The following is an 11,106-nucleotide window of genomic DNA, read 5'->3' as shown; positions in this document are numbered from 1 at the left end:
TTCTACCCCTGCCCCGGCCCCAGGCGGGTCGATCGGTTACTGGTCTGAGTGACACCAACAAACGCGGCGACAGACACGGGGGCTGCAGTCAGATGATCACGTTTATTCACTACTGGGAAGTTCTAGGCAAAATCAGGCTCCCATGGGGCCTCAGAAAACTCAAGAGAAGTGGAATCACTAACCCCCAAATCCCGGAGCCGACCTGGTCCTGGCTGTAACGCCAGTGAGGCAATGGGATGAATGTAAAGCCAAGAGAACAAATGACCCGGAAACCTCAAAGCTCTGATTGTCCGTTCTGGTCCCTTTACCCCAATCCAGCCACGGGCAGGGGATTTAGGGTAAAGGGGAATCGGGAGCCGAGATCGCAACCCCACCCGCGCTTGCATTGCATGGGGTGGCAGAAACCCAATCGGGGAAGGAGGCAAAGCCCAGGAGCTGGGAGGGGGAATCTCCCTCTCGGCCCTTGAGCAAACTTAGATATAGCCAGGAGGTTAAAGAGACAAAAATCACGTTGGTTTTGTTTAGTGACGCAGCGGGAGGTGGGAGAGGAGGAAGCGGGGCAGCGGCTGGGGAAGAGGGCGGGAAGGTGCGAAAGGATCCAGGGAGCAAGGGGCAGGGAAGGGGGGGAAGAGGGGAAAGGGAAGGGGTGGAGCGGAGCTTGCGGGCGAACGGAACGGGGGGAAGGAGGTGGAGAGGGGACGGAGGGGGGACGGCGGGAATGGAGAGGGCGGAAGGCCCCCCTGCGCTGGGCGCTGGCCCTACGGCCGGGCGCTAGGGCCGGAAGAGGACGTTGTACCTAAGCAGGTAGCCATCGCTGTACATGTAGAGCTTGTGGTCGCCGGGGTTGTAGCTCAGCGACTGCACGACATCCGTCACCTTCTCCAGTGGCAGGCTGAGGCGTCTCTCCCGGCCCGTGCGGGTGTCGTAGGCGTAGAAGATCTCCTCGCGCCGGGTGCTGACCGCCCGGGTGGCGTACATCACCCCGCACACCATGAAGGTGTTGGTGGCCGCCGGCTTGTACTGGGAGGTCTGCCAGGTCTTCTCCAGGGCCAGCGAGCCGGGGCCGAGGCGGCCGATGACGATGTCGCCTTCGCTGCGCTCGGTGGTGTGCAGCACCCAGAGCCCGCTCTCGTCCGCGGCCAGGTCGAGGCCCTGCCAGCTGGTGCCCGCGTAGGAGAAGCGGTTGTTGAAGGTGGCGTCGGGCACCGCCCTGCGGTCCACGGCCCCGCTCTCCAGGTTCAGGCGGCAGAGGTCCCGCGCGTTGTAGCAGTTGAAGTAGAAGGAGCCGTTGTGCAGCACCAGCCCGGCCCCCTGCCCGAAGCCCGGGATCAGCTGGTCCGTGGGGTTCCGGGACAGCAGCAGGTCCTGGTAGGAGCGGTAGAGACGCACCGAGTCCAGCCGCCGGCCGTCCAGGTTCAGGGGGGCCACCCAGTAGCGCTTCTTCCGCCAGGCGTGCAGGGACGACTCCTTGCCCCAGGCCCCGGCCTTGTAGCTCGCGCCCCGCCAGTTGAGCTGCACCACCGAGGGCTTGCTGAGGCGCCAGATCCCCTGGTGGTTGCACGTGCCTGGGGGTATGGGGAGTCACAAGGGTTAGATGTGGGGGGCCGGGGTCCAGTGGTTAGAGCAGAGGGGGGCTGGGAGCCAGGACTCCTGGGTTCTCTCCCCAGCTCTGACAGGAGTGGGATTCAGGCCAACCAGTGGGTGAAAAGATTCAGAGGAAACCAGCCTCCCCCGCTGCCCCGAGCCATGTCAGAAAGCCCTGGATTCACTGACTTTTTCCCCTGCCTCCCTTCGTCTTCGGCCGCCTGTTTCCGTCTGGCCCCCAGCCCCACAGCGTCTGAGCCCCTCCCAGCCTTCCCTGGACCTACCCTCCCATCCTCCCCGGCGGGCTGGCCAGGGCTGCAAGCCCCACTTCCCAGACGGGAATCTGAGGCAGGGAGCGACGCGGTGACTTGTAGGTCACACAGGGGGGCTCTGGGGCAGCGCCGGGACCGGAGCGAAGTCTCCCTTTGAGCCCTAACCACAGGGCAATGCTTCCCCTCGAGGGCCCCGGAACCCGCTCCAACGCCAGCCCAGCGAGAGCCCCCGGGAGCGACTCACCGATCGGCGGCTGCCGTCCCACCAGCGGCTTGCCCTTCTGACAGTCCTCCAGGCGCTGCTTGAGCGTGGTCAGCTCCCGCCTCATGGCCACCACCTGGTTCTTGTCGTAGGATTCCAGGGCGCTCACGGTGACCGACATGTTCTGGAGCTGCAAGGAACAGGGCAAGCGTCAGGCCTTCCCCACGGGGCCTGGGCGCCCCTTTCCGGGGGACTCCTTGCACCCCCTCACTGGATCCCCCGAGTGCCCAAACTCCAGCCCTGCCGGCTGCTGAAGTAAGGAGTCTGCACCCTTATCATCCAGCTCCGGTGGACACCCCCGCTCAAGAGCAACGTCCTCTGGCAGCGGCCGAGCTCGGGGCATGTTTTCCACACAGCCAAACGTCACCAAAAATATCGTGTCCCGAGCACCGTCCATTAGCCAATAACTTCAGGTCACGCTCTAGATATTTGCTCGCAGGCGCCTTGGTCTCCTCCCCCACCTCTGAAGCAGAGGGAACCAAGAAACCCAGCCTGGAGAATAGATGGCAAGGCATCACTGGGCCAAGCCCCCAGCTGGGGGAAGCCTCAGCCCATGGCCCAAATCCCCACTTGAGCTGGGGGGGAGGGGGAAGGAAATTTTTCTAGGGAAAAAATGCAGATTTGGCAAAACACCAAAATGTTTTGTGAATTTGCATCAGTTTCACCAAATTGTTTCGGTCGGGAAACCCTCCCCCCCACAACCTTGAAACAATTCCGAGCAAACCGCACTCGTGCTAGTTTGGGGGTCTCAATGGGGCTCTTTGTTTAGAAACATCCTTCGATCTCAAGTACCCCACGCCCCATAGCAGAGGTTTAAAAAGGCTCCAAAGCAAAACGAAAGGTTTTCAAACAAAATGTTTCGTTGGGCCCCAGATAAATCCCCCCCCCCCACACACACTTTTCGATGCACCAAGCAGCACAAAACCGTTCGTTTTCGGTTCGACGCAAAACAAGTGTTCCTCAGCGAACCCAAATATCCGTTATTTGCACAGCTCAGCCCCCTGGTGCCGTCCCTGGCGCTGTGGTGGCCGGCGTTCCCATCCGGCCAGGGGTTCCCAGGACCGTCCCTTTTCGGAGGTCGCTGTCCTGGGAAATCTGCCCGGGTGCTCAGCCCACACTGGCCGGTGTGGCGGGCTCCGGGGAGTCCCCGGTTTTCGTACCTGGCTTTGCCGGGATTCTGCACGGGTTTTGGTGTCGCTGCCCTGGCAGCTGAAATATTTCCCGCCTGAGCCTCGGAAATGAACTCGACCAGCGGGACCACGGGGGAGGGTTAAGCAGAAAAGTTTTTATTGCAGTTCGGCTTTTTAGCAGCGAATAACGGGACACTGGGACGGCGCCAGGGGACATGCAGGCAGGGCAGGGGGGTGAGGTGGGGCAGAGCATGCGGGGAAATACAAGGGAGCAGGGGCCGTTTCACTGGGAAGGATGGCTTGGGGCCGCGTTTATCCTTGGCGGAAGGAGGCCAGGCCCCGGCTGGGTGTCGCCCGCGAGAGGCAAGAACTTGGGGCCGGATCGTCCAGCGCGTGGGACTCCTGGGTGAGTTTAGGATTTCAGGGGCACGTTTCCCTGCCCTGCGCCCAGCTTGTGTGCACGATTGCTGCAGTCACGCTGGGCGTGCAAGGGTGCCTGAGAGTCACCAGAGTGGGCCAAGCCTTGGGGCGTGGCCAAAAGATAGGCCATGCCCACCGGGGGGTGGGGCAAAGGGAGAGGCAACTGTCAATCACTGGCACTGATTAACCCTTCATTGACTTCCGGAGCGGGTGTCACAGAGCCAGGCTGGGCGAGCAGGTGACGATGAAGCGTTCCGGGCACGTCCGAGCCCTTGTGCAGGTGACCAGTGGCCTCCAGGTGGGCAGTGGGCAGCCTCTGGGTGAGCGAGGATCCCAGTCCCCCTGCCCCATCCTCACCCTGCCCCGGCCGGCGGCTCACTGCAGCTTCCAGCAGGCGAAGGACCTCCTGTGAGACCTCCTGTCCCAGCGCCGGGGAGCCAGGATGACGTAGTCCTCCTTGGGCTCGCCTCGCCACTGCGGGGCGTCCAGGAGCTCGCACATCCGGGCCTTCTGGGTCCTGCGCAGGAGGTAGATGAGAGGGCAGTTCCAGCGCCGGTCGATGAGGGACTTGCCCCGGACATTGACGAAGGGCAGGATGTAGTTGGTCGGGCGGCAGAAAGTCACAAACAGCTGAAAGACCAAGATATGGGGCAGAAGTCAAGGTGCCCGGGGCCCCGAAGCCTCCTGGCGAGGGGGCTGCAGGGCGCGGGATTCACCGGCGTCTGGCTGGGCTGCGGGTACGAGAGACGTCTGCGGGCAGGGGGCAGAGCTGGGTCAAAGCAGCGCAGGCCCCGTGGGGCCACGGAGAAGTCTGTGGCCAAGAACCGGAGCCGGGGAGGCTGTCGAAAGGGGGGGAATTGTTTACGAGAATCCTGCTGGCTCCCAAGGGTCCCCTGCCTTCGGACGCAAGGCTCCGGCAAACGGCACCACAAATGCGTTTCTCGTTATCGTTAGCAGCAAGACCCTGTGTGGCCCATCGCCGGAGAAACGGGACTTCTCCTTCCAAGTGCCGCGGAGCGAACTACGGCCCGTCCTGGTCCCGGCAAAGGTTCCCCACCGCGCACGAACACGAGAGACTCGCCACAAAGCGGACAGGTGTTTGGAAACGGGCTCGCGCTGTCTGGCGTCCTCCGCGGAGGGGGGCTCCCCAGCTGGCAAGCCCAAATCGTCAGCCAGGCTCTCTGGGCCTGGAGCTGAGCCCGGGAGAGGAATGAATCAGGCATGCCGGAGGTTAACCCTGTATTGTAACTTTGCCTGACTAGAATGTGGGGGTGGAGGGGGAGGAAATTACATTTCTAGCCCTTGCGCTTGCGAGGAAAAGCTTGAAAATGTGACTTGAGCAGAACCAACGTAGGAACCCTGCCTGGGTCTGCCGAGAGCCTGCGCCCGTCGCTGGGGGGGCTGCCCCGAGCGTGAGTGACGCTGGGTCTGCCGAGAGCCTGCGCCCGTCGCTGGGGGGGGCTGCCCCGAGCGTGAGTGACGCAGCGACGCTGCCTGGGTCTGCCGAGAGCCTGCGCCCGTCGCTGGGGGGGCTGCCCTGAGCGTGAGTGACGCAGCGACGCTGCCTGGGTCTGCCGAGAGCCTGCGCCCGTCGCTGGGGGGGCTGCCCTGAGCGTGAGTGACGCAGCGACGCTGCCTGGGTCTGCCGAGAGCCTGCGCCCGTCGCTGGGGGGGCTGCCCCGAGCGTGAGTGACGCAGCGACGCTGCCTGGGTCTGCCGAGAGCCTGCGCCCGTCGCTGGGGGGGCTGCCCTGAGCGTGAGTGACGCAGCGACGCTGCCTGGGTCTGCCGAGAGCCTGCGCCCGTCGCTGGGGGGGCTGCCCTGAGCGTGAGTGACGCAGCGACGCTGCCTGGGTCTGCCGAGAGCCTGCGCCCGTCGCTGGGGGGGGGCTGCCCCGAGTGTGAGTGACGCAGCGACGCTGCCTGGGTCTGCCGAGAGCCTGCGCCCGTCGCTGGGGGGGGCTGCCCCGAGCGTGAGTGACGCTGGGTCTGCCGAGAGCCTGCGCCCGTCGCTGGGGGGGGCTGCCCCGAGCGTGAGTGACGCTGGGTCTGCCGAGAGCCTGCGCCCGTCGCTGGGGGGGGCTGCCCCAAGCGTGAGTGACGCAGGAACCCTGCCTGGGTCTGCCGCGAGCCTGCGCCCGTCGCTGGGGGGGGCTGCCCCAAGCGTGAGTGACGCAGGAACCCTGCCTGGGTCTGCCGAGAGCCTGCGCCCGTCGCTGGGGGGGGGCTGCCCCGAGCGTGAGTGACGCAGCGACGCTGCCTGGGTCTGCCGAGAGCCTGCGCCCGTCGCTGGGAGCAGGTGTTGACCCATGTGTGTGCAGGGGACCTCATGGCTCTGTGGGGGCAGGTGGGGGCCCTACACATGGAGGGACAGGCAGGGGCTGAGTCCTCCCTCCTGCGGGCTGGACCCAGCTGAAGCCCAGGGAAGGCTGGCCTGGCAGTGGGCCCCATGCCAGCCCCAAGGAGGGTGGGAGTCGGTGTCGAGGGCACTTCATAGTGTCAGCCCCACCCTGCCAGGGGCTGCTCCGGAGTGGGACGGCCCAGGACCCTCTTCTGGGGGTGGGGTTAGATGGATTATCCCCTGTGGGCGTGGCCTGTGTCGGGAAGGGAAGCAATTGGACGCAGAAGAGGCGTGAGAGTGACACGCGGCCTTCCCAGCTTGCAATTGGCTGGTTCTTCTGGCCACTCCATGCTGCAGGGAACCCCGCCGCATGGCCAGCCGGGGGGCTGAGCGCAGGTGGGAATTGGGGGTCGCCCCGAACACTCCCCACAGTCTGTGTCTGATCCACACGGGATCTGAGCCCTGCCCCGCCGGGAGGCCCTGGCCCTTCCCACCAGGCCCCGGGGGTCAGACCCCGGCACCGCGTGACGCTCACCTCCCGGTGCACCACCTCCACCGTGGAGTCGCTCCCGTTGAGGGAGGAGCGGAGGTGGCCCACGAAGGACTCCATCTCGCCGATCTCCTTCCGCAGCTCCTGGAAGGCCAGCTCGGCGGGGGTCAGGTCGCCCACCTCCAGCAGCTGCAGCCGGCGGCTGGCGTTCTGCAGCTTGGCCTCGTACCACGCCAGGCGCTGCCCGTATTCCTGGAGCTGCCGGGGGGAGGAAGCAAAGACCCCGAAGTGGGGAGAGGATGTCAGACCTCATCTGGTGTAAACCCGTGTTGCTCCCCTCGGTCAGAACCAGCCCCGACCCCATTGCAGTCAGGGGTGACTCCGGATTAACACTGGAGCAGCTGAGATCAGAACCTGGCCCTGACCCCACTGCAGTTGGGGGTGACTCTGGATTCACACCCGTGTTACTCAGCCCAGAAGCCAGCCCCATATGTGCAGACCCTGCTCCCCTGAGGCTGGATGTGGGGGGAGCTCCCCACCCATCTCAGTCACACCCAGCAGCTGGGCAGCAGAAATCCCTTTTCCTGAAAATTTCACAGTTTGGGGAACAAAGAAACAAACCCCAAATTCCTCTCGAGCTGGGACAGAGTCAGAGGCGAGATTCCCCGGGGAGGGAGTTCGGGGGAAAGGGTCCGTTCCCACGCCTGGGTCAGTTTCATTAGCCACACTGACGAAAACCGTCCAGCTGCCTTCTCCCAACAGGGCTCCTGGAGCTGTGGGGGGTGGAGGCCTGAGACTGACCAGGGCAGGGACTGAGTCATGCCCACTGCGGCTGAGTCCAGGCCCCGGCGAGTCCCAGGAGTTCGTGGTTCCCTTGGGCTCGGGCCTTGGCGCTGGGAGCTGAGGGCCCCGGGGAGCAGGGAGAGCCGGGACAGGGGTCGCTCAAGGAACATTGGCCTCGTTTTGCGAGTGATTCGCTAGTGGCAAAGAGTGGGCTAAAATTGGCCCGCCGGGTGGCCAGGGCCAGGTGCGTCCCCCCACGACGGTGCCGAGAGCCAGGCCAGCAGAGGGCAGCCGCGCCACACGCAGCCTGCGGGCTCCAGCCCAGCCCAGGGGAGCCCAGCCCAGGGCTGAGTGCCCAGCAGCTCCCAGAGGCTGATCGGCCGCTCCCGGGCTCCAGGGCGGCTCCGTGGGCCCCCAGCCTGCCAACCCCCCTTGCGTAGCCTGCCCTGACCGGGGACGGTGGGAACCAGCCCCAGGGCCGGCGCTGCCCTCGCCCAGGGTGGGGAAGGAATTCACAGACCCCTGATCCCCCCAGCACCCCTCATCCCGCCCTGTCCGCTCCCCGGCCTCACCTTCTTCATCTCCCACTGCACGCGGAAGGTCAAGTTGCGGGCCGACGTCTCCAGCAGCTCGATCCGCTGCAGGGGGAAGGTGTCGTCGGGCAGGATGACGGTGCAGACGCAGTGACCGCTGGCGTCCATCACGCTGCTCAGATTCTGGACGGCCTGGAAGGGGGGCGAGGGGGGAGCAGGTGGGACCCGTTACGGGAGCGTCACATCTCACGTCCCTCGCAAAGTGCCCCAGGAATGCAGCCGCCTCTGGGGAGGAGCGTGTCAGAGGGCGCAGTGGCCAGGGCAGAGGGGATCGGGGCAGGCGGAGGGGAAACCCAGGGGACATTTCATGGCCACGCAGCACAGACAGGGATGGAATTGCCAGCCGTCCCGGCAGGATTTCACCCGTGTCCAGGGCGGGCAGGGGATTTCAACCCTGCGGCTGTTCCCCTCCGGGCCACCCTGATGAAGTGGCACGTGGGCTGAGGTACTCACAGAGGCAGCCGTCCAGCGCAGGAGCGGGCAGCCCGCCAGGAACAGGGCGAGCGCGATGGTGGCCATGGCCAGGCTGTGTCAGCCCCCGGCGCCCCCAGACCCTTTATATAGGCAGCGGAAGATGCCGCGGGCCGGCGCATGACGGAGGGACGGTCCGATAATAGCTGCTCACTAGCCAGGTGACGTGACACTGATCCCTAAATTGGCTGGTTTCAGGTTTGCTCATTCAGCTCGGTGATTGACAGGCTGCCTGTGCCAGCGAGATAGCGGGGCAGGGGGATTAACGGGGGGGTCTCGTGCCCAAGCAAGAGAGGCCTGAGGCCTGGGTGTGACCTGATGGGAACCCGGGGCGGGGGGGCTGCAGGGGGTGCTAAGGAGCCAAGGCTGGAGCGGGCGAGCAGGACCTGTGGGTCAGGATTGGGGGGCACCAGTGGAGCTGGGGGGGTGGGGAGCCCCATGCTGGGCTAGCAGGGGCTGCGGGTCAGGAGTGAGGGGCACCTAACCCAGTGCTGATGATGCGGAGGGCGATGGGGGGAATTGCTGTAAATCCCGTTGCGTAACTGGGCCCTGATTAGGGGCCTGGTGCCGGACACCCAGCAGGAACTTGGCACATTCCTGCCACCCTCCCCCCCCCCCCCCCCCGTATCAGTTTGCGGAACAGCCCCCGGAGCAAGGGGGGCGTGTTTGTCCTTCTCTGATGGGCCCCCACCCTCCCAGTTGCAGAATGGCTTAATCCCCCCGATAAGGGGAACGCTGAGCGTGGTACTGGGGAGCCTTTGTTCTCAGCTGGGCCCTGCTCCGTGGCAAATGGAAACCAGCCCCCGTCAGATCAGGGCTCCAGAGCCGGGGGCTCAGCTCCCTGGGGCAAAACAGGCCACGAGCCCCCGGCTCCGAGAGATCTGGCGCTCGGAGGCACAGGCTTAGCAGGGGGCTGCGGGTCGGGAGCGAGGGGCACCGGCAGGGCTGGGGGGAGGAACGCCCCTGGGGGGCTGCGGGTCGGGAGCGAGGGGCACCGGCAGGGCTGGGGGGAGGAACGCCCCTGGGGGGCTGCGGGTCGGGAGCGAGGGGCACCGGCAGGGCTGGGGGGAGGAACGCCCCTGGGGGGCTGCGGTCGGGAGCGAGGGGCACCGGCAGGGCTGGGGGGAGGAACGCCCCTGGGGGGCTGCGGTCGGGAGCGAGGGGCACCGGCAGGGCTGGGGGGAGGAACGCCCCTGGGGGGCTGCGGTCGGGAGCGAGGGGCACCGGCAGGGCTGGGGGGAGGAACGCCCCTGGGGGGCTGCGGTCGGGAGCGAGGGGCACCGGCAGGGCTGGGGGGAGGAACGCCCCTGGGGGGGCTGTGTGGAGCATCACTCAACTGACACCAGAACCACCCCACTTTGCACCAGCCGTGGGCCCGACCCACGCGGCAGAACCGAACCAGCTGTGCTGAGCCCCTCCCCCCTGCTCCCGTGGGGCTGGGGCAGCGCAGGGCCCATGGCAGGGTGGGGCTGCTGGCACCAGACCCCACAGAGCCCCCAACTGCTCCCCTCACACTGAATCTGCATCACACTGAAACCCCCCCGTCCTGGGCCCCGTTTGCCCTGGCACCAGTCCCGCGTCCTGGGCCCCGTTCACCCTGGGGGACCAGCCCCCCATCCTGGGCCCCGTTTGCCCTGGCACCAGTCCCCCGTCCTGGGCCCCGTTCGCCCTGGGGGACCAGCCCCCCCGTCCTGGGCCCCGTTTGCCCTGGCACCAGTCCCGCGTCCTGGGCCCCGTTCACCCTGGGGGACCAGCCCCCCATCCTGGGCCCCGTTTGCCCTGGCACCAGTCCCCCGTCCTGGGCCCCGTTCGCCCTGGGGGACCAGCCCCCCCGTCCTGGGCCCCGTTTGCCCTGGCACCAGTCCCGCGTCCTGGGCCCCGTTCACCCTGGGGGACCAGCCCCCCATCCTGGGCCCCGTTTGCCCTGGCACCAGTCCCGCGTCCTGGGCCCCGTTCGCCCTGGGGGACCAGCCCCCCATCCTGGGCCCCGTTTGCCGTGGCACCAGTCCCCCGTCCTGGGCCCCGTTCGCCCTGGGGGACCAGCCCCCCTGTCTTGGGCCCATTCACCCTGGGGACCAGCCTCCCGTCCTGGGCCCCGTTCGCCCTGGGGGACCAGTCCCCTGTCCTGGGCCCCGTTCGCCCTGGGGGACCAGTCCCCCGTCCTGGGCCCCATTCGCCCTGGCACTAGTCCCCCATCCTGGGCCCCATTCGCCCTGTGGGACCAGTCCCCTGTCCTGGGCCCCGTTCGCCCTGGGGGACCAGCCCCCCTGTCTTGGGCCCATTCACCCTGGGGGACCAGCCCCCCGTCCTGGGCCCCGTTCGCCGCGGGGGACCAGCACCCCCCGTCCTGGGCCCCGTTTGCCCTGGGGGACCAGCCCCCCGTCCTGGGCCCCGTTCGCCCTGGGGGACCAGTCCCCTGTCCTGGGCCCCATTCGCCCTGGCACTAGTCCCCCATCCTGGGCCCCGTTCGCCCTGGGGGACCAGCCCCCCCCCGTCCTGGGCCCCGTTCGCCCTGGGGGACCAGCCCCCCGTCCTGGGCCCCGTTTGCCCTGGCACCAGTCCCACGTCCTGGGCCCCATTCGCCCTGGGGGACCAGTCCCCCGTCCTGGGCCCCATTCGCCCTGGCACTAGTCCCCCATCCTGGGCCCCATTCGCCCTGGCACTAGTCCCCCATCCTGGGCCCCATTCGCCCTGGGGGACCAGTCCCCTGTCCTGGGCCCCGTTCGCCCTGGGGGACCAGCCCCCCTGTCTTGGGCCCATT

General features: G+C 66.9%; 1 protein-coding gene across 1 annotated transcript; it reads right to left on the bottom strand.

Annotated features, from left to right (window-relative positions):
- Positions 1-83: 83 nt before the first annotated feature.
- LOC125628079 (olfactomedin-like) lies at positions 84-8,393 on the bottom strand. The gene is made up of 5 exons (XM_048832825.2): positions 8,328-8,393; positions 7,854-8,006; positions 6,544-6,756; positions 2,101-2,248; positions 84-1,565 (listed from the first exon to the last, which is right to left on the bottom strand). The coding sequence occupies exons 1-5, from the start codon at positions 8,391-8,393 to the stop codon at positions 772-774; spliced, it is 1,374 nt and encodes a 457-aa protein (XP_048688782.1). The 3' UTR covers positions 84-771.
- Between the last annotated feature and the right edge of the window lie 2,713 nt (positions 8,394-11,106).

This window comes from Caretta caretta, chromosome 23 (assembly GCF_965140235.1).
Source record: "Caretta caretta isolate rCarCar2 chromosome 23, rCarCar1.hap1, whole genome shotgun sequence".
In the NCBI taxonomy this organism is placed as follows: domain Eukaryota; kingdom Metazoa; phylum Chordata; order Testudines; family Cheloniidae; genus Caretta; species Caretta caretta.
This window is presented reverse-complemented; position numbering and strand designations above follow the sequence as displayed.